This window comes from Silurus aristotelis (assembly GCF_946808225.1).
Source record: "Silurus aristotelis genome assembly, chromosome: 18".
Classification (NCBI taxonomy): Eukaryota; Metazoa; Chordata; class Actinopteri; order Siluriformes; family Siluridae; genus Silurus; species Silurus aristotelis.
The window spans coordinates 571,833-596,245 of record NC_139591.1 but is presented as its reverse complement, the minus strand read 5'-3'; the positions used below and the strand labels follow the sequence as shown (position 1 = coordinate 596,245).

The 24,413-nt window shown below is 43.0% G+C and overlaps 1 protein-coding gene across 1 annotated transcript in view; it reads right to left on the bottom strand.

The window, feature by feature from the left end:
- Positions 1-982: 982 nt before the first annotated feature.
- The window catches only part of uvrag (UV radiation resistance associated gene), a 44,189-nt gene continuing 20,758 nt past the window's right edge, over positions 983-24,413 (bottom strand). The window contains exons 13-15 of the mRNA XM_083567848.1: positions 20,592-20,667; positions 6,577-6,668; positions 983-1,796 (exon numbers count right to left, since the gene is read on the bottom strand). Coding sequence (XP_083423974.1) covers positions 1,178-1,796; positions 6,577-6,668; positions 20,592-20,667 — 787 coding nt within the window. The 3' untranslated portion in view covers positions 983-1,177. The remainder of the gene's footprint in view (positions 1,797-6,576; positions 6,669-20,591; positions 20,668-24,413) is intronic.

The window sequence follows — 24,413 nt, the reverse complement described above, 5'->3', positions numbered from 1 at the left end:
GTCCCATTCCATCTGTAGGACACCGTTCCAAAATCTTTAGAATCTGCAATAATTCATGGAACCTTTAACAAAACAGTTCTCAGACCCTTTCCCTGAAACATAAAAGTTCCTAAAATAGTTCCTAGAGTTGGAGTTGTAGACCACATGATCATGTACAGGATCAGACTTAATGACATTATTGCAGTGTGTATCATCTTTTTTATGATCAACATTTGTTTTGTGCTTCTGGCAGACTACCCTTTATTTCTCTCTCTCTCTCTCTCTCTCACACACACACACACACACACACACACAGTGAGACAGCAGCCAGGGAGCAGGAGATAAAGTGAGTTCTTAATAACACGTGTGGTTGGAGATAAACTCACAGCGATAAGCTAATTACATCATCACTGTGTTCAGTCTTCACATAATCAGATGAGAAGTGAAGACACTAAATCCTCTAAATCCCCCCCCCCCCCAACACACACACACACACACACACACACACACACACACACACACTCTTCTTGAGCTCAACAGTGTGTTCACATAATCACCGAGATAAAGATCAGGAAGATCACAGGACTTTAAAATAAGTGTTACTGCTGTGGGGCAGAGACACACATTCTCTCTCTCTCTCTCTCTCTCTCTCACACACACACACACACATTTTCTCTTTTTTCTCGCTCTCACACACACACACTTTCTTTTTCTCTCTCACACACACAAATTTTCTCTTTTTTCTTTCTCTCACACACGCATTTTCTCCTCTCTCTCTCTCACACACAAACTTTTTTCTCTCTCACACTCACACACACACACACACACACCTTCACCCCCTCACCCTCGCATTCACACACACACACACACACACACACACACACACACACACACACACACACACACACACACACACACACATTAACCCTCACCTTCACACACTCGCCCTTACATTCTCACACACCCCCCCCCCTCAGATTGGCATTCACTCACACAAAATAACTTTTAATCACATTCTCTTTATTTTCTTTGAAAGGGTTAGAGTGCAAATATTCCAGATATTTCCTATAATAATAATAATAATAATAATAATAATAATAATAATAATAATAATAATAATAAAGCTCTGTATGTAATGTCTGTTCACTGCAGTCAGGTGTGATGGTAAAGGGCTACCTGCTGACCCTTTGACCTCTGGTTATTTATCAGAGATTTTGCGTGGCCGTCTGAAGGAGGATGGGTTCTCGTTTAGAGCATAGATGCGTTTTGAGAATTCCTCGAAATTCTCCAGTTCTCCGAGGACCTGGTCGTCACTCTCCACAGCCACAGCGTGTTCCACAGGGATAACGGGAAAATCCTCCAGGCGAGTTTCTAACCCTAACCCCGTCGCCTCAGTGCCCATGATCTCCTCTGCCTGCTCCACAGAGCAGCACAGCTCAGCCCCGCCCACCACTCCTGCAGAACCATTCACAGCTCCCAGGTGCTGCAAACTTTCCTCCAGGTGTTCCGACTCTCTCGGTTCTCCCCCCAGTCCCGGATCTCTCTCAGCTTCCGGATCGCACTGTTTCGTTTTCGGCTCCGGTGTTGATGTTCCCGCTGCTTCGGCTCCTTCATCCACCTCCAGCGGCTTCTCCAGCTCCATGCTGACTTCCAGACAGGTGGGTGGAGCTTCCGGGATCGCCATGGCAACCGGGTCATAGAGTTTATGCGACCTGCGTTTCTTTTTTTCTTCTGGAGAGACGGGGAACGATACCTGTGAGACGCTCAGGTGGGATCTGATGGGGACCGGGATCGAGCTGGACACCTGATGTCGATCACTGAAGGAGGGCAAAAAAAAAAAAAACAGCATGAGAAAACAAAGAGGGAAGAAAGAAAAGGAGAGAGAAACAGAGAGAGGGGACAGAAAGGCAGACAAAGTGCAAGAGAGAAAGAAAGAGGGGACAGAAAAACAGACTCAGAGAGAGGGAGAGGAAACAGAGAGAGGGGACAAAAAGACAGAGTGCAGAAAGATAGAGGGAGAGACAGATAGAGGGGATGGAAAGACAGACAAAGAGAAAGAGAGAGACAGTGAGGGGCAAAAAGACAGAAGAAAAGAATAGAAAGGGAGGAAGACAGGATAACAGAACCCTATATATATTATTCAGAAATGATCGTAATTACACACAACAGCCAATGAAATGGGAGCAGAGGCGGGGCTTATAGAATTTCTAAATGTATTGTGTTTACTACATGGACACGTGAAATGTACAGATTTATAAAATGAAAAGTAAAAAGTAAATTTTTAAATGAGGTTATAGTTGTTAGAGAGGTTTTGTCTTGATGAGTTCCTGCTTGGTCGTGTGATTATCCACCGAGACAAAAGAAAACAACGCAGTGAATGAAGGCAGAGCTGCACGTGCTGAAAAGCCTATCTGACCAACATTAAATACAACACTTCAAAGGAGCTCTCTAAGAAACCTCCTTCATCGAGAGACGCCCTGGACAAAATACAGACTCTCTGCCTCGACTTGGAACCTGATCACATCTCCGAGTCCAATTAATCTCTCTCTGCACTGAAAAACAATCCCTGTCAAGTTAGAACCACACGCACTCACTCACACACTCACTCACGCACGCTCACACCAGTTTGATTGGGGAATAAAATGCGTGACTCTTTAGAAGAGTGTGAGATGTTTACAGATGTTGCTCGTCTGATGCAGAGTGTTTTCCTGTTTTAGATTAGACTGTATACCTGAGTCAGGTCTGATATCTAATCACATGACTAAGCGAATATTTAGCAGTTATGTGACCCAGAAAAAATCCCCCAGATCATCTAACATCTGTTTTCAATTTATTTTAATCAGGATAATTAGCCTCACTGCTGTCCATCTCTTCTCCTCCTCTCCCTCTCTCACTTCAACCTCTCTGCCTTTTCTCCTCACCCTCTTTCCCTTTTCTCATCTATTCTTCCTCTCTAACTCCACTGATCAGTTCTCCCTCTTATCCCCCCTCTCTTTCTTCTAGGCTCCTTTCCTCTCCTTCTCTTTCCTGCTCCTCTTTTGTCCCTATAGCCGTGTTACAATAAATTCCCCCTTAATAACTTCCCCTAAAAATGACCCCTTAGTCAAACCATATTAAATATGACCTGAGCTCAAAACACACTTTTTTTCCTATTCCTGTGGGTTTCCTGTCTCCGTTCAGAGTGTAAACAAAACGTCTATTACTTCGAAGTGGAAAAGTTTTATTTTCATAATAATAATAATAATTAATTAAAACAGAAACTAGGGGGAACATTTCTTAGTCCTGGTTGGTCGATTGCTGATGCTATACATCATGGTGTTTTGTACAGTTTGATCTGGTCTTCAGAAGTGCACCAGAAATGCTGTTGCACTAACACTGAATTAGCAAGTGAGTTCGCTAGAACTTCATCCAGATGTGAAGCAACAATATTCCAGAGTTTTGACTCAAGCATGAGTGGATTTATGCTCAGATTCATTGGTCTGTCTGTGTGCGTGTGTGTGCGCGCGTGTGTGTGTGTGTGCTTTAATGATCTGGGACCCAAACACAAAGATACGGATCCTGATCCAAATCCATTGTTCTGTTCACCTTTTATTGGAGGAATTTCAGTGAAAATAACATCTGGATATAATGTGACTGCATATGTGTGTGTGTGTGTGTGTGTGTGTGTGTGAGAGATAAGTCTGTAAGGGGAAACGGTTCAATTCTACCAGGAGCGATTAAGAAAAACTTTATGTGCGCACACACACACACACACACACACACACACACACACACACACACACACACACACACACACACACAACATCCAAAACTGCACACCTGCCAGAAATGTGCTGAGACAAATGTGCGGGGGGTGGGGTGGGTAAAATACAAGGGGGAGTGGCTTCCATGATTTATAACCACCTTAATTTGCAGTTTATTACTACATAATGACGATCATTATTATTATAGCAGCACCAAAATCAGACCTTGAGGCCTTGCATTTTTTGAGCGAGTTTAGAGTAAGAACACACACACACGGATTATCAATGGTATAACATTTTCATTATTAAAACATCTCTTTAGTGACCTTCAACTTGAGTGTGTGTGTGTTTGTGTGTGTGTGTGGTCTGCAGTGGGAGCGGTTCCTCTCGCCCAGTGTTGCACATTCAGCGTGTGTGTAAAGACCGCTGAGTTTTATTTTTTTTTCCCAGAGAAAACATTGTTTACAGGAACCAGGTCGCAGCTTTGTCCATACAGATTGAGAAAATATGTTGTGTGTGTGTGTGTGTGTGTGTGTGTGTGTTTGTGTGTCTGTGTGCGCAAAGGAGGCCTAGGTTGCATATTTCACAGATTAATTTCCGAACCTTTGATCCATGAGCCAGAGATCACACAGATCAGAGCTTTTCCTCTGGGAATGTTCGCATTTTCCTTCCTGGATCTCAGGACATTTCTCAGAGACGCTGCTTCGTCCGCAAGTTACAGAGACACAAAGGTTTCTGTAAACAGACGGCCCAAGAAGCACTTCGGAGGCAAAAAAAACACAGTGGTGTTGCCGAGATACTGACATGCGCTAAGCTCCGCCAGGCTCAGCGGAATAAAGCCACTCCGTATTACAAATAACTGGGATTAGTATGTGAGTAGCTCTCTCTCTCTCTTTCTCCTGCGCTGTGTCAGGGGTTTCTCAAGGGAGAGGGGGTGGGTTCTTTTCAGAGTCGTCTGTTGCCCGGGAAACCTCAACTCTACTAACTTCAGCTAAACCTGCACTTAGACCTGAATCAATCAAATCTCAATCATGTAAAAAAGAAATGGGGAAAGTGGCAATTTTGGGATTTTATTGCTAAATAAAATGCATGTAAACAAAAACACGGTGATGTGAGAAATATTTTCTAGACCACGCCAAATATAAGCAGGACCAAGCGCAGTTTTGAAAGGAACAATGAGGATGAGTCAAGTGAAACTGTAGCTGTGATGAAGCTGGGGATTGAGACGAGTACAGCGAGACGATAAGGAAAGTGGAACTCTGAAACCCCTGCTGTAGAATTTTATGCGTTAATATTTCACATTCCGGAACCCTGCACTGGAAACCCAGTGAGCCAGAGGTGATGGAGTGACACCAAAGGGCAATAAACGATGTCTAAGAGTAACGCTGGATGACAGGAGCACGCCTGAGCCGAGATTCAGCGCCGAGTGGAGACATCACGAGACGTAACTCAACACAGGGACCTGCTCGGAAAACTGTAACTTATGGTTTATAGCTGACGTTTTTACACAGGGGGGTGTGCTTAATAAAAACATGCTCAAACATTTGTATGCATGTGTGTGTGTAATTTGAGAGAGGGAGTGTGTATGATGCCTGTGGCAATCTTGAAACTTCCTGCTTCACGCTTTAGCAAATCAGGAAAGAAAAAAAAAACAAAAAAACATGCTAGACGCCCACTTCCTGTCCCACTTCCTGATTGAAAGGAGGCCGAAAAAGGTCAAAAGGTCACGTGTTTCATCTGGTCCCGCTTTGTTGAACCTGGCCTGCTTCCTTTCGAAACTACAGATTATTAAATTAACGCTGGATCCTTTACCCCGGCGCTGAACTGCGACCAAAACGAAGCCGGATGAAGAAAGAAAACGAGGCGCGCTCTGGAGACGCTTCACAGCTCTAAAAGGTTCTGAAGAAAGATGCGATATACGTGCTCCCCGTTTGTAACATGTAGCGGTGCTGATAAACCTGCCACGAGGAACGTTTGTCTCAGAGTTCATTAGGCTCGCATGACAGTTCTGGCAGAAACACTATCTCGATCGATCAGCTAAGGAAAAGGGAAAACAGCTGGATACTAACAAGAAAGAGAGAGAGAGAGAGAAAGAAAGAGAGAGAGAGAAAAAAAGAGAGAGAGAGAGAGAAAAAGAGAGAGAGAGCAGTTTCCCCTAATTAAGTAACACAGAGAACCCTGGTTCACCATTACACATACAGAGATCTCAGTCCTGACAGAATAAAGACAAATTCACGCTCTCTACAGACCTGATCGTATATTATAGCTCCCAAAATATTTCTGTTCCAATCTCCTCTTCCATCCCACTGCTCCTGATTATTTAATAAAAATATGTGTGTGAAACAGAAACCTCCCAGAACGTCCTGGCACTTCATATTCTTCTTAAAAAAATTAATTCAGAGGAGTTTGTGAATTTGGGTATAATGGGTTAGTGAGGAAACTTAGATTCCGGGTAAGTTAACGATCAAATGATTACTAGTGATTAATATTGCGATCCTGAGTAACATTACATTAGACAAGTCTTTGTTCTGTCTACAATTCACTATTTTGTTCTATACACTACAGCGTGCTTGCGGCATTACATGAGCTACAGCAGTTTATTGTTCCTCCGAGGTTCCATACACACGTTAGCTACACGTTTCTTCCTCCAATTAATGAAGAAAACCGAATACGGTGTTATTTTGTGATTTATTCCATTTCTTAGCTAAACGGTGTAAGAGATTAGACACCAGGATTGTACTGTTAAATCTGTAAATAAAGTGACTGAGTCAGGAAGTGTTAGCCATGCTAATGATCTTATAGAGGTTTACGGAACTCACATGAGAAGATGAATGATGTGTGGCGTGAAACTCACCATCTGACCAGCAGCCCGTGCTCTAGAAAGTTCTTGAGGTTGGGTAAAGTTTGACGCAGGTCCGGTGTGGAAAGACCGTGTTGATACCGTAGCTGTAAATATACATACACACACATAAAAAAAAAAAAAAAAAACACATGTAGTTAACATTTAATTATATTAAAGAGAAAAACTCAATGAAGTCATGTCATGAGATTGTCCTTTATAAAAGGCCCCCCACACACATGCACGTTTTTCTCTCCAGCTGTGTGTGATCTTCACTCATTCCTTGAGGAAAATGCAGATCTAATTTTTCTTTTCCTCTCTAACCTTGACCATGTTTAGCGGCGGGACGTGGAGCTCACGGTCCTTCACGCTCTGCACGCCTTGGCTTCCGTCCTGCTTTAATCTGGAGCCTTATTTATTAACATCAGGACTCACAGGGAGCTGAAAGGGGGAATTTGTCGTTAGAGCTTTTTTCTTCACTTGATGTTTATTTGATTTATCGGCATGTGACAATTTAAAGGATTTACGGCGCTGTAACGCTGCGGGTGCAGATCAAGAACCTCCTCTGTGTACAGCTCCTCCACACACCAAAGCAGGACAAGGAGAAGGAAGAGGAATGAGGAGGAGGAGGAACATCTGGCTGTGATAGTGGAACCCGAGGAATATGAAACCACGTGTCTGCTTCCCAAAAGTCAGACTGATTCCTCCTGCGACAAACATCACTCACCTACACCGTCTGGGAGTTTAGTCTGCAAGGAGAAACGCCAAACGTCCAAACACACAGCCAGTTCCAATTTTACACACACACACACACACACACACACACACACACACACACACACACACACACACACACACACACACACACACACACACACACACACACACACACACACACACACACACACACACACACACACACACACACACACACTAGAAGGTCTCCGATATGAAGACATGACCAGCGTTATTATCCGCGTACAGGAACAAATCTTAGACGAATATTAAAGAGTTAAACGTTAGTTTTCTCTTTCAGTTGAGATTTAGTGCAGAACACTAACTGATGGAGATCAGCTTCCATTACTTGTTAGCTACATAATATTCTTCTGGGCAAAAGCCAACATACCTCAGCTGAATGAACAGTGTTCAAAATGAGAGAAAGAGAGATAGAGAGAGAGAGAGAAAGAAACAGAGAAAGAGAGAGAGAGAGAGAGAGTGAGAAAGAAACAGAGAAAGAGAGAGAGAGAGAGAGAGAGAGAGAGAGAGAGAGAGAGAGAGGGAGGGGGGGGACCACAGAGAGAGAGAGAGAGAGAGAGAGAGAGAGAGAGAGAGAGGGAGAGAGGGAGAGAGAAACAAAGAAAGAGAGAGAGAGAGAGAGAGAGAGAGAGAGAGAGAGAGAGAGAGAGAGAGAGAGAGAGAGACAGACAGACAAACACACACACACACACACACACACACACACACACACACACACAGGTTGCTCATTTAACTCTCTAGACAGGACGTTTTGCTTGGAAGACTGCAATTACATTTGCAATTATAAAGAGCCATACAGTAGATCAGTTACACACACACACACACGCTCTCTCTCTCTCACACACACAATCTCTCTCTCTCCATCTCACACACACACACACACACACACACACACACACACACACACACACACACACACACACAATCTCTCTCTCCATCTCACACACACACACACACACACAATCTCTCTCTCTCTCTCTCTCTTTCTCACTCACACACAGATTCTGTCCTGTATTGTAAACATGTGGCTTCTCTGACCTGCTCTGTGTTAGTAAAGGATGTGAGACACACACACACACACACACACACACACACACACACACACACAGAGGAGCACTGTATACTGGTTTATATTTATTGTACTATTACAGACATCCTCCCAAGGGCAGCCTTAATACCTGACATCTTTAAATATCTGTGTGTGTGTGTGTGTGTGTGTGTGTGTGTGTGTGTGTGTGTGTGTGTGTGTGTGTGTGTGTGTGTAAGAGAGAGAGAGAGCACGAGTATGAGAGAGAGACTCTCTCAGATCCATTCCCTCCTTTCTATTAGAACTTTATGAAAAGCAGCATCTGGGTTCTTGGACTGAATTGGTGCTGAAACGCTCGAACGCCGCTATTCGTTCAGGTTTAAACTCTAACCTCGGGCTTTTCCGGCACGTCCGATCCGACCGGGTGTCCGAGGCCCGAGCCTGCTCCGAACTCACACAGCTACAGGATGAAACTGCACCAATGCTACACTTTCAAATATCCGAGTCGCTGATTGGATTAAAAACGAAACTCGATTAAGATGTGAAGAGACGAAAGAGGGAAAAACCGGAGCATTTTCCGGATGATGAGTTGCCACTCCGGCACGCCAGATCAGATCCTGATTCAATTACTTTCAACTCTTTCCACACCGCTGTACAGTACACCAAACACACTCGACAGCCGGGTGCTGAATGGCAGCCACAACCTAAACCCCGAGAGATCACAGGAAGTGTGTGTTCTGGAGAAAACACACACCCACACACATCTCATGGCCTTTAATTTACCCTCAGTAAGGTGTGAATAACCTGATCCTCTGAATCATCACACACACACACAAAATTCTAACAGAAAGCACAGATATAAACTGATCTAAAGGGATTCACTGTATCACACACACACACATACAGAGAAACGAATCGGAGAAAATATCAGCGCATATGGCCAACAGGCCTCGAGGTTCTCCAAGAGCTCTTCTTAGTTGTGACATGTTCATAACTCAAAAAAACCATTCCTGCACTCTCACCCAACCCCCCCCCCCACACACACACACACACACACAAACACAGACTACCCTTCACTTTCTCTCTCTCTCTCTCTCTCTCTCTCTCTCTCTCTCTCACACACTGCTGTATTAGTACTAGTGTGATGTTTGGTACTAAGATGTGACTGGGAAAGGTTTTTACCCTACAACAGAGGCACTGATATAAGCAGTGTTCCAGACCCAATATGTAGGAGGCAGAGCATGTGTAGTGGTGTTTAAGTGTTTAAAACTGCTACATTCAAGACTGTGTATATGTATATATATATATATGCTTATATTTATACATACATGTGTATATATGTGTGTGTGTGTGTGTGTGTGTGTGCGTGTGCGCGCGCGCGCATTATAGCATCAAATCATATGCTTTATGATCTTTCTCTTCAAACTGCAGTCCGGAAAAGAGCTGTTGTGATTAAAAGGGTTTCTGAAAGCAGGGTCTGCATGATGCTGTTATAAAACAATAATTCTAGGTAAATAAAAATGATGGGTTCAAAGTAATTAACAACAGGACTGTTTAGAACTTGAAGCCACACCCACTTCTCCTGATAAGACTCAGGATATTACAGAAGTGGATAAAGCTTTAATGAAACACAGTCATGGTGGAAGGTTCGATGTGTTTGTGTGCTGAACTGCAGGAAGGTCAGCGCACATATGAAGCTGCTGGCGTGACCTTCGTCTTGCGATCACACTGACGGCAGTATAAACTCCCCCTGACTGTACATTTGGTAAAAATTATGATGATTTTCAGAATTTATTCAGAACTCCGACGAGAAACAAACAGTGATTAGCACGAGCACATTCCAGAACCTTCCGTAATATTAACCGCTTGCATTGATGCATCGGTCGATGAAAGAAAGCCGCCTCATTAGGTTCTCATCTCATAACGAGAAGCGACAGTACACAAAGTCTGCATCTGAAATGTTTGTGGACAATTTAAACAAAGATTAGTGGAGTGGTGATCGTTGTTATAATTCAGTCGAGCGATTTCCCGAGGAATGTTCGAGCCGATCGCAGGAGTGTCGAGTACACGTAAACAAAATCACAGCCGAAGCAAAACATTTCACTTTCAAAAAGATCCTTTACGAAGTCCATCCGCTTCGATCACTAATGTTTGGTCTTGTGGAGAGTAAACAAATCTGCGCGTGTTTTTCCTGTTAGCCTTCCCCAGTGTGGCGTGTTTTGTTTTTCACCTATGCCACCAATGATTTGTCATCTTGTCCTTACAGCTTTACAGTCGTCTTTTTGAGGTATATTGCGAGTGGCACATTGTATGAGATCTCCTCTCTGTAATGAAGCGGTTACATTTGGAGTGAGATCATTTCAGGCCCTTGTCACTACGCTTCGCTTCAGATCGGATATTAGCATCAGCTGAAAAGTGTTTGGCCAGCTGGAACAAGGGGACTGGGAGAGGAAGAAAGCACCTCAGAGAAGACTTTTCATCAGGAGGTTCACCTTTCCCAGCACACTACCATTTTTTAAATCCAGATCCCAAAGAGGCCGAGGCCTTCAGAGGCTCCAGTCCTGTTTACAATCTGAAAAAAATGGAATCCGGTCTGAGATGTCGAGGAGGCGCGGCCTTGGCTCCACTCGTCAGTGTAAAGGCACATGTGGAAGGAGTTCTCTGTTTCGCAGGTTACCCAAGTGTTTCAAGTCCCCGGGGAAAGCAATCAAGGCATCCGGATGCTCCTGACTTACCCTGCGACGGAGAAGCTTATGCAGGTGCAGCTAAGAACGAGTCGGCCGTGTGCAGAGGCCCTACTGAAGTCACACTCCTGCTCCGTGTGGAAAGAAAGTCTGCTCCCATTATTGTTTTGCGGCATCGGTTGGTCAGAGCAGGTTTAGCTCGTCTCAGTGGCCACTGGAGGACAAGAACCCTGATATCACAGTAATAAAAAAAAAATAAAAAAAAGCCACATCTCATGAATGTGGGACGTCTCTTTTTACATTCTATACAATCGCAACATAGTTTAAAATCTGAAATCTGTTTCCCTTTCAATGAACAAGTTCCAGAGCTAAGGGGAAAAATATCTTTACGTGCTCAGGGACCTCGGTGATGGCAGGTGTGTCTGTCATAAAAACCTGAAAACTGTGGAAATGTTGAAAGAGCTAGAGTGTGAAGCACTGGCCCAGCAAACTGAAGTCTTGCTTATATGAAATGCAACAGCCTCTGTAACATTAGCTGAAAGCAGGCATGCATTAAGTCTAATGCATAATGCATGCCTCACACATGTTGCCTTAAGACAGGGTGGCACGGAGCGGGGCGACGAAAACCCGAGTCGGGATAGAGTTCTCTTTCTGAAGCCAGTGCATACATTTAAATTAATGGCACGAAGATCACTTTTCACCTCGGGTTATCCCTCCGTAGCTGAGGATTGTTATTCTCAAAGCCAACGTAAGAAGATCCTAAAATAAAATTCTTGTCCTCGTCAGATGTTTATGCACAGTGCACACAGACATCCCTCCCGATTCGGTGGAAAAGCCTGGGTTTAATGCGAACCGTACCGACTCCCCGAACACACTCTATTGTTTGCTAGCGTTAATGTAATTAGCCATAAAGACTTCAGATGGACTGCGGTCATGGCTCTCGTCCACTCGAGGATGCAGTTCCAGCCGTCTACCACCATATCACAAAGCAATGCAGCATTTAAAAGACGAGAGGAACATTCTTCCAGACATTTGTGGATGTCTGAGAGCACGCCAGTTGAACCTTCAGCATTGAATGTACTGTTCAGACACCATTTATCCATGTGCATGTGTGTTCAGTGATGTTTTCTGAAAAACATCTGTATTAATTTTGATCAACTTGTACGAAATGGGCGTGTCATCATAATGCCACAGTAACATAATGCCTGCATTGATCCATGCGTTCGCTAAAGAGGGTGTGGCTGTGCGTGATCATTAGCAAATCACATGACCATGTAGTATCGGATTCTAAGAATTCTATACTTCCAATCAATCGAATGAATCTAATCTAAGCTTTCGGCCCTTTGCGGAAGCTAAATTTGTGCAGCTTGTTTTAAAAAGACAACAACAGGTAGTTTAAGGAGTGGTGGTGTATATAAATATCCTGTATGTGTAAGAGAGGATCTGACCCTCAGATGCTGAGACACGTGGCATTTTTCTCAAACTGTAGGCAAGATGGATAAATTGAAGTTCCTTCAAAGGATCTTGAAATTCACTGACTCCCGTCTCCCCGTCTGTATTTAGCCCTTTTACTCGCCCTTTCCCACTGTTTTCTCGCTCCCTCTGCACGAGGGGTGATAATGGGACACATTCGGTCGGCGGCTCGGCAGCTCAGCTTTAATGCACCCGAGCATTGTGGAGGATTACAGAGGCGCCGGGACACGCCGCTCGTTTACTGAGCTACAGCAGAGACTCGCCGAGAACAACGGCAAATCTAATTATTAGACCACCGGTGACAGACGCCTGCACACACACACACACACACACACACACACACACACGGAGCTCTGTGATTGTAATTCCACCTGACGAGCTGCTCAGAGTCTTTACTGCGCTACCAAAAAGGCCCCGAGCAAGAATTTAAATTCATCAACCCTATAAAACACAGCTGTGTGCAACATCTGTAAACCATCTGACAATCATCATAATCACCATCGTTATTAAGTCTTAATATACATGCACTATAAATGAAGTTAAACAACAGAAGCCCCATTAACATTTCATAAACACCATCCAAAGGACTTTCTAGAAACATAAAAAAAATAAAATAAAAAAAAAACCCAGCAAAATTATGTAACATAAGTACAAACACGGGTCAAACACTGACACTCAAAACCAAAACCTGCTGATGAAATACCCAACAAACATTACCTATTCTTAACACAAAATAACTAACACCTCCACCGTTTCTCCACCAGCATTCCTCAAACACCAACACACAACATTCTTCATTCTGTAATTCAACAAACATTAACCTCTTGAAATAAATGCCACTAATCGCCTCATTGTAAAGTTCCAGAAACTAGATAGTATTTGGTTAGAGAGTATTAGGTCAGTGAGTATTAAGTCATAGAGTATAAGGTCAGTGAGTATTAGGTCAGTGAGTATAAGGTCAGCAAGCATTAGTGATCCACAGTGCCACCTGTTGGATGATGGTGCCTCTCTGTAGGGTCACAAGGTGTCAGACCCACTGATGAACCCTGGGAGAGTAACACTAGACTCTTTTAACCCCAGGGAAGAGAAACTCAACACCGACAGGGGACACACTAGGGCCGAATCAGCCTGTTAACACCATGCCAACAACCTCACACATCAATCTTACCCTCTCAGCAAGCAGCAGCTGAGCCAGACTTAAAACAATATAAATAAATGTAAAAATCGGATGTGTGATGAAGCGAAAAAGGTGTGATTCTGGGGAGTGTTAGCGAGAGATGGTATAATAATGACAAAAAAAAAAAAAAAAAAAAAAAAACCTTCTAATACAATGTGCAACTCTTTTTCCTGGCTCTGGTTATCCAGAGGGTCATTTGGCTTTCCCAGGCCGAGGAAACTCTTTCGCCCAAAAATCATGCTAATGATAATAAAATAACAACGCACAACCTTGTGCTCATTCGTGGCTCTCTCTTTGAGCAGAACTGCCAAATTAAACCGTTAAATTCCGACTGTCCGTTTAGCGCCAAGCGTCTGAGGCCGTGTTTTATTATCGTGGAATAAAATGCGTAGCGGGGCAGTTTACGACGGGGGCCGTTATGTTTCTGGAGCAAGGATGAGTTTCCATGAGGGAAAAGAGAAAGGGGGGAAAAAAAAGGGGGAAAAAGAGAAGAGCCAAGCAGCCCCACTCCCTCATTTGCCTTAATGCCCCCTCAGCTGCTTTTACCGACAGGGCAATTGGAGTCGCTGCTCTAATAGAGGTGCTTTACTACTGCGCAAGGGGTTTTGGAGAAAAAAAAGGTTAAAGGTCAAGCCATGAGCATTCCCGTCTGCTTCCCTTGGCAACACAAGTGCGTTTTTTCCTCACCGGGAAAAAAGATGCCTAATAAATTGTTCAGACTAAATTTGAATCGTGTAAAATCCTGAGAAAAATTTTTTGAAGCAGAAAGGGTGGAAAACAGACATGCAGCAGGCGAGAGGTTGATCACCTGGGGCTCAAGACGCTTCTGTATCGTGGTTTGGGAAAGGTACGCGAGGAATGCGCCTGGGATTGACACCTACAGCCGCACAGCGTGTTTACGTTGGTGCAGCTGATGATAGCAGTGCTACAGACAGCATGTGATTGTGTGTAATTACAGCCTGGACCACCGCGTGTGCAGAAAGCAGGACAGGGTTTTTCTTTTTCTCTCTTCTGTCTTTGGCATTGCAGGGTTGTTTTTTCCCTGCATCTCTGTACGAGGCTCAAAGAGTCGTCCTTCATCACACCCTTCTTACTCTTTCCCGTCTCAGACAAAACACACTCGTCCTTTTAACGCCACACGGGGATGAAGCAGTGGCGGTGACTGACGTGGCGATTAGAGCTTCATAAACGCAGCTGAAAACATTTTTCTTTGGAATACAGAGTGGGAAAATGTACACCAGTCCTCCGAAACAAAAGAAAACAAGACACAAATGACTTGAAAGAGAAAGAAAGAAATAAGATAAAAAACAAATGACAGAAAGAAAGAACGAAAAAAAGAACGAACGAAAAGGAAGGTGCTTTATACTTGTCACGTACTTTTGAGCACAGTGAAATTATTTTTCCGCATATCCCAGTGATGTTAGGAAGCTGGGGTCAGAGCACAGGGGTAGCCATAATACAGCACCCCTGGAGCACAGAGGGTTAAGAGCCTTGCTTTAGGGATCAAGGGAGCAAGCTTGGCAGTACTGGGGCTTGAACCCACGACCTTCTGATTAGCAACCCGGAGCCTTAACCACTGAGCTTCCATATCCCCTGAACGTTCCCCTGAAAGTTCCATTGAGAGGTTCCCTAAATGAATAAATAAAAGTGACAAAAACAAAGTTTTAAAACTGAGTTTATCAGACAGAGAGATCAGATTGAAAGCAAACAGCATGAAAAAAATCAGACTGAAATAGATCAGATATATAGGTCAGACTGGGACAAGAGATCAAAGTAAGAAAGAGATGATTAAATTGAAGTAGATCGGACTGACAGGCAGGTCAGACAGGTATATGAGGTTCTGAATGAGTTGTAAACTCTCTCATGGTGAAACTCTTTACAGTTGAATGACTGCTACTGCCAATTAACTAACACCAATTCCTCTAGGAGTGTGAGTGAGTGTGTGTGTGTGTGTGTGTGTGTGTGTTTCTTTTCCCAGCAGGCGGCTGGCCGTTTTAAAGCTTGCTGGTGTTTATTTAACAGCCACTTTCATTAACCACTCAACTGTAAAACCATTACTGAGAAACCCAGAAGAGAAAAAAAAAGAAAGAAAGAATGAAAGAGAAAGGAAGAGACAGAGAAAAGAAAGAGAAAAAATAAATCTGCAGCAGATGGTATGTGTATAGTTCATCTGTATGTAGGATGATTTAGCTCTGCACTTTGAGTATGGTGTGTGTGTGTGAGTGAGAGAGAAGTTGTAAGTTATCTGTGACATTTTAAAGAGGAAAAGTCCAGCGCTCAGGGCTTTAGGGTGAATTAACAAGAACAACAGTTTTACACACACACACACACACACACACACACACACACACACACACCATACTCAATTCAGAGTAATTATTCAGTCAACAAATGATGATGATGATGATGATGCACACTCTAGAAATCAGATGGAACCCACACTATACTTTTAACACACAGGGTTAACATGCTGAGACAGCACACAGCACAACTATAAATTCATGAATAATTGAGACTAACAGTGTGGTTAGTGAGTAGATCTCAAACACGGTGAGTCGGTGAGAGAAGGAGAGCAGGAGAGAAGGAGAGAAGAAGAGAAGTGTTTAAATATTGCAATAGAATAAAAGTGAAAGTTTTGCTGCAGTAAGTAACAGATCATCAGTGTAACTCAGTGTAAAGTTTGGTTGCACAGCACAGTGTGAGAGATACACCACTGACATGAAGAAAAGCTCGGGTTCATAAAGGGAGACTCATGTAGGCTATTCCTGAATGGGAGAAAACTTTTAGCACGTTTTTTTTCCAGGTCTGCTCTGGACGTGGGCTTTACTGGGAGTTGGGTTTCGAATGGAAATAAAGATTCTGTGTGAGTGTAATTAGACTCAGAGCACTGCGTTCCAGTGTCCTGAGAAACATCAACACCGTATCACAACTCGTTTATTACTTAATAAACTCCACAAGACAGAGCTGAAGGCATTCTCGAGTATAAATGAGAACCGGCTCAAAGACTCGTGAAGGATGATTATCTGGTGGAACAAAACAGAGGAAAATATTCCAGAGCCATTACATTCAATAACACAGAGCAACAGCAAAGTGTTTCCCGCTCTCATAATGAAGTGTGGAGCAACGGTGGGTCTGAAACACGCATACACAAACACACACACACTCGTGCTCTCATTAGCCGCACCTTACAAAGGTGTGTATTAAAAGTGGAATCAGAGGCTGAAGCAGAGACTCTATATAAAAAAAAAAAATAAAAAAAAAAATAAATAAATAAAAACTTTTTTTAAAGTAATAATATTTGTTATTTTCTCCTGAAACTCAGAAATTCATTAAATTACTAAAAGACTGGGGGGAATTTGGATGTATTTGTTTGTATTTATATTTGGTTACTTTATATAAACTTGTGATAGAAGAGTATCTGTGAGAGTGAAAGGGAAAGTTTATAGGACTGTGGTGAGACCTGAGATGTTGTATGGATTAGAGACAGTGGCATTGAGTAAAAGACAGGAGGTGGAGCTGGAGGTAGCAGAGCTGAAGATGTTGAGATGTTCGTTGGGAGTGACGACGATGAACAGGAATAGAAATGAGTTTATTAGAGGGACAGCACATGTAGGACGTTTTGGAGACATGGTGAGGGAGGTGAGATTGAGATGGTTTGGACATGTGCAGAGGAGGGACATGGGGTATATCAGTAGGAGAATGCTGAGGATGGAGACACCAGGAAGGAGGAAAAGAGGAAGCCCAAGGAGGAGGTTTATGGATGCAGAGAGGGAAAACATACAGGTAGTTGGGGTGAAAGAAGATATATTAGATATAACTTTAGGACACTTACACTTTTTTTTTTAGGTTATTTTAATTCATTTTATTTATTTCTGTTGTATGTTTTTTTGATAAAGGTTTTACCTTATGTAATTAATTTTCCTAGAAATTTTATCTGAATTAATTTATTTAATAATGAAAAGGTGATAACAAATATATAAATTGTCACCAAGTGTTGTCATGTACAGTATTAATCATTATGCCGATAATTTATTTCTACTATCACACAGATGTTGTTCAGTGTTTAGCTTTACTTTATGTAAAGTCATTTGTATAGGTGTGTTTGTTCTAGTTAGTTTTGTGTTGGTTTGTGTAGCACCACCCTGATCCTGGAGGAACGCTGTCTGGTTTCACTCTGTACTGTACTGTATACGGCTGAAATGACCCTAAAGCCACCTGACTTAAACCAGCAGTTTAAGTTTCCACCATTTTCTGAGGTTTTGCCTAATTAGGTTTTATTTTAAAGAGCAGTCGTAAGTAAAATGTGAGCAATAATTTAAAGAGGAATAAAAAAAGCACAGCCTGGTGTGGGTTTGGAGCTCAGAGTTCTGATTTGCTGCTCTTTTTATGAGGACGCTTTAATGAGTGCATGCTTTCCATACACGTGTCAATACACATAAGCCAAAAAAACACACTTGTGGTGAAAGCCCAGGTACTCCCTGCTCCAATCACTACCCCCCCCCCCCAACCCAACACACACACACACACACACACACACACACACACACACACACACACACACACACACACACACACACAGAGAGAGAGCAGCGTTCTCTGTGCGGTGTGTTTAACTTTCCGCCCGTTTACCACGAAACCGTGGAAATTCAATTAGACCACTTTAGTGTTTCATAAAGCAAGAGGAGGAATGCTCATAAACCCCGCCTCCCGTTATCCATCCATCTCTACTTCTTTCTCTGCATGCCACAGGACAGAGGAGGACATTTCTACTGCTCCACAGACTCTCGTAAATCAGAAGGACTTGGCCTAGCTCCTGGCTGACAGAGTGGCCGCTCGGTTTCCTTCTACGGATCCCTGCTAATACGGTGCGCACATGCGCACACACGCACACACATCCACCTACCCACCCACACCCATACACACACAAATGTATACATATACACACACATGTGTGCATTTCCTGCAGAGGGAATAGATGAAGTAACTTTACCAAAATCCCAAAACATTAAATGTTCAGTGATTGATTACAGAATGAGCTTTCACAAAGTACCAGGACATTACAGAACAAATTAGAGCCAGTTGCCTCTGCCAGGGGGTTACAAACGAGAATGTCAACTAAATTTAAACAGTGTTGGGGTAAAGGTCATTTGCTCTCCTTCTCTACTTTGTCTTTTTTTTTATTTGTAAATTAAGTTTCTTTTCATATTTAATTTCATTTCTCCTGTTTTGCCTTTATTTCTATTTCAAAAACAATATATTTCCTCTATTTTTGACATTTTGATTTAAAAAAAGAAACACTTTTTGATGTGTGTAGTTTTTCCTCTCTTCCATTCGATCCCTGTCTTTTCATCTTGTGTTTTATTTTTATTTTTCTTTGCTTAATTTCCCTGCTAACTCCTTCTCTCGGCATGAGAATCTCTCATTTTCTATCCCTTTCATCACTCTATAGATCTGTAGAAATACATATTAAATACAGCAGTTAGTGTCGTCTAGAAAAAGGGCCAAACTTGTCATGTCTGGGCTCTTTGATTAAAATAGCACTCGTTTAGACAAAATTGTGCCAATACTTATGGAGTTGACAGATACTGTGTCCTGAAACTCATCCAGGAAATAAGTAGTTCTGCTTTGGAAGTACTTAGAAACTTTACCTAGAAACCATACACCCATCATCTCGTCACACAGGAACGAGACCAATTGTTCCTCATCCCTCCATCTGAGTAAGTTTCTGCACTGAGGCCCTACACACACACACACACACGCGCGCACACTCCAAACTCCATTCTACACACCAGGTGTTACAAATAATGTGCACTAATGAAGTGTGCACAACATCTATCACAGTGAAACATCAACTCACACACACATACTGTTGAACACTTTCTCTAACACACTTTCACACACTACACACCTCATTTAACCTCTGTTAATTGTGTGTGTGTGTGTGTGTGTGTGTGTGTGTGCGCACGCGCGCGCTTCTTCTCCACCTGTCTCAATGTCTGTTTTGCTCCCCATCTCTAAAGACAGAAGCAATGTAATGTAAAAACCCCACATGAGTGCCAACATCCCAAAAGTAAAGAAGAGAGGATGAGGTGGAGAAGACCCAAATCGTTTCTATTGTTATGTCTTACTCTGTTTTTGACGCGTTTGGTAAAAACGTGTCTCTCTGCACTATCAATCACGCTCGGCTCAAATCCAACTTTCACATTTTTCTTATTTCTGTTTAGCAAGGAACAAATACTGCCCTAGCCTAGCGATGTTGTTTATGCTCGTTGCTATGGTTATTGTACAACACAATAACGAGCTGCGATTAGACGGCACGGTAACGTGTGCATGCTAGCTGGCCAATCAGAAAGAAGTAGAGTGGGTTCGTTGGGGAGTCAGCTATAGTCTTAAATATAAACAGTATGTTATTACATAAACATCAACATGAAAACAGAAGCTAATAGAATGAAGAACGTTTTACTGTGTGTGTGTGTGTGTGTGTGTGTGTGTGTGTGTGTGTGTGTGTGTGTGTGTGTGTGTGTGTGTGTGTGTGTGCGCGTGTGCATATGGTTTCCATCCCACAGCAGCCGAATGAGCTAATAGTCAAGGATTTGTTCACTGCCAAGTACGTTTCACTGTGTGTGTGTGTGTGTGTGTGTGTGTGTGTGTGTGTGTGACTACTTCAAAGATGGTTCATTAAACACACAGTCCCAAACGTGCACAGTGAAGAGGAAGTGCAGACCATTAACACACACACACACACACACACACACACACACACACACACACACACAGGACCACTAAATAAAATGGCATGACACACTCGATGTTTACGACTTGACGTGAAGCCTGCTGTATGTCTTCAAGAAGACGTGTGTGTGTGTGTGTGTGTGTGTGTGTGTGTGTGTGTGTGTGTGTGTGTGTGTGTTACCTGAGCAATGTTTTTGTTGAGCAGGTAAACGCCATACTCGAAGTGGAATCTCTCTCCACGTGGGTAAAGAGGGAACCTAAAAAACACACACACACACACACACACACACACACACACACACACACACACGATTTAATTTATTTATTTAATATAATCTAGTGGATTAATAAAGAGGTGCGGCCTCTGTGTCAGTAAAAAAAGGTGTGGCAAAAAAGAAGGTGCTTTGTTAGTCTGAGATGTGACATTAGGTTAACGGTTAACAGTGTTCTCCAGTGAAGTTCAGGATGAAGACAAACAAAGCAGCTTTAATGCATTAGAGTCAGTGCTAAGCCATGATAAGATCTACAAAAGATGGAGTGATAGAAAAGAAAGAGGAAAAGCACTAACACAAGTTCACACCCAACACACTCATTGTGCTCTGATCAGAAAACAGCTCTCTAGGGTCCAAATTTGTGCAGCCTATGAAGGCAGAATGAGCAGGAAATCCATCCTGATCAGGAAGCAGCTCTCCTTCCCTCAAAAGCATCTCTTATTTCTCTCTGCTGAAGTTGATGGAAAAAAAACAGCTGTCACTGTACTGATGTTTAGAGATGGTTCTCATGCAACAGTGTGTCCATCAGCTAGTTATTTTTCACTCCTGATAAAATGGATCAGTTCAGAGTGAGAAGTACAATAAGGGACGCACTAAAGAGGGCCAACACTCTGGACTCGATTACCCACAAGACATCTGGATCACATATCAGTGGAGAGGGAGAGAGAGAGAGAGAGATAGAGACACAACAAGAGAGGGAGAATAGGAATATAGAGCAACATGTGGCTAAAGCCCACTGCACTGCAAGAATGTAGGGGGGGGGAATGGGCAGTCAAGAAACTCCCCGGATTCCACACAAGGGTACGTTAAGGAAAGAGAGGGTAGGGTATGTACTGTATGTATGTGTCATTTATTACTACTACACAAGAAAAAAAAAAAAAAAACACAGAAGACGCAGATGTCTGCTGCACAGCTTTCTATTTTTTATTTTTTGGTTTATGAGCCTATATTGAAGATAGAGCTCTGTGGATAGTCATAAAAAAAATGTTTAAATCCGGAATCGACTTCATAAAATATAACACCACTCTGGTGATTTGTGTGGGCTGAGCCTGTGCAAGCTTCTCCCAGTTAAGCCCCACCTACATTAGAGCTCACAGGTGAGTGAATTTTTCCATTCTGAATTTCATTTTAACGTGTTCAGTAATGGTGTTCATGATAAAAAGGTGAAAGAAAGGAAGAAAAAGAACGACTGTCCCGCCTTCAGGAAGGAGAGAAATCCTGATAAATCCCGACTAAAAGCTTCTCTGAGGAGCAGAGCCGGCTCATGCATCACCCTTGCGCCGTTATCAGCAGCCTTACAGACACCAATCAGCTCACACTTCACTTGTACTCGTGAGCTGTGCCTCCCTGACAGCTTAACGAGCCGCAGACGGGGTGTGTGGCGTCCTCACACACATCGTTACAGACGCTGCATACACACACACTCAGCCAGAGAAAGAGAGAACCCAAACACTGCCTGGGAGGGGGGGTTAAAGGTCATTCTAACACTCAGGCCTGATCCCTGACACCTGACAGGGGATAAGAAACAAAATCCTGCTTCACCCCTCTTCACCCCTACACTTCCTTGATTGGTATGATCCACCTCAGGACTAGGGAGAGAAGCATGGTGGAGAGAGGGAGACAGAGACAGGATTTTTGCTCTGCCAATATAAATGTACAATTATTTGTCATGCCAATAAAGTACATCAAAACTAAAACTGATAACTGAATGAGAGAGAGAGAGAGAGAGAGAGAGAGAGAGAGAGAGAGAGAGAGAGAGAGAGAGAGAGAGAGAGAAAAGAAGAGAGCAAGAGTAACAGACAGATAGATAAAGGCATGTAGATAATTAGGAGGTCAGACTGTTTTTCTCTTCGGCACTAAGGAGGCCACTTTAATGCATCACTTCTAAGCATTCAGGTTCTGCTCACAACCACCTGATCAATCCATACACACACACACACACACACACACACACACACACACACACACACACACACACACACACACACACACACACACACACACACACACACACACACACACACACACACACACACACACACACACCTGCACCGGACAGCCACTAGCTTTCACACACACCTCTTTCTGTCGCACTCACGAACATTAAGCACAAACAGCAGGATTACTATTATAAACATACACAAAGACACACAAAGACACACAAAGACACACAAAGACACACAAAGACACACAAAGACACACACACAGCTGGTTCTATTGGTGCTATGTGTCTACATACACATCTCAAAACATTTCAACACACACACACACACACACACACACGTGTGCACATACAGGTTATACATTCAGACAATAAATATTTCAGACTCAGGTTGTGTAACTCAGTATCAGTTCCATTCGGCCGAGTTGGAGGGTTTAGTCCACACTGATTCTCTTCCATCACACTCGTAATCATGACTCGCGATCAGACCCATCTGTTCAATAACATTCCACTTCCACATGGCCAGATCTGGTCTGATTTGGGTCTGGTTCTGATTCGGAACAAATGAGTCATCCAGTGCAGAAGAATGATGGGCAAATAAACAGAAACAAGTCATCAAGGTGAGGGAGTCAATAAATAATTGATTTAGTGAGTAAATAAAGTAGTTAATCAGAGAGTACTGTGTTTGCGTGTCTTAGCTAAAAAGCCCAGGGCATTTAATACCCCGATGATACACACCATGACTCTGATGAATTGTTTAATTCATCACTGGGAGAAATAGAGTGCACACCTCCGACCCCGCGACCCTAATTACACACACCGCAATTTAACGACATGTTCATTAAGGGGCTTTGCAGCATGAGAAGGTGTGGAATGTGAAGTCTATGGTTCGTAGAACGTGTAATCAGAGTGCAGACGCTTGCGTGCTTCACGCACTGCACCGACACTCACCGAGGCAGACGTCTGAACGGAGAAAATGTGGGCAGAGGGGTAATTACAGCCCCACGCGTGGGCATTAAAATTTACATCTCCGGAACCCAAAGGGCAAATATGACGAGTTGTGTATCGGTTTCCATGGCAACCACATCATCACATACACATCTAAATACAAGCACGCAATCAAAACAGGGCAGAACAGCATGCAGACCTTTTTATTAGTGAATAAAAAAAAAAGATCAAAATAACCATGAGGGTTCGGTTTATTCCTCTTCGTTCTACGAGGCTTCATCAAGGCTTCCTTAAGGGAGTTTATTTATTTACCTAATGACCATGCGGATCCGCACAAGATGAAAGATTAAAGGCCACCAAGCTGTCGTAACCTTGTTAACACACTCGCACACCTCCGAGAGCAAAACACATCTTATCGCATTTGGGTTATCACTCAGGGTCGACCGATTAGAGACGATTTAAGCCTGTTCCCCAGACTTTTTTTAAGGCTACAACACTTTGCATAAACGTTCGATGTTACAGGTGAGGTCACTCTCTCACACACTCTTTCCTGAGAACTCAATTGGGCCGCAGTAAATCTGCTGAAGTGGGACAGACTGATAAAAGCAAAATAACAGAGCGCTGGATGAAAGAATGGACGTGGAGAAAAGACGGAGTGGGAAAGATGAAAGAGAAATGCCTGTGTTGTGTAAGATGTGTTCAACTTGTGCCCACATGGACAGGTGGACGTGAATTACATATGCATGAACACGCGCACACCCACACGTGAGTTATAAGCTGCCAAATATAAAACAGAAACTTGTGGACATTAAATACGCATTGACTTTCAACTGATAATAAA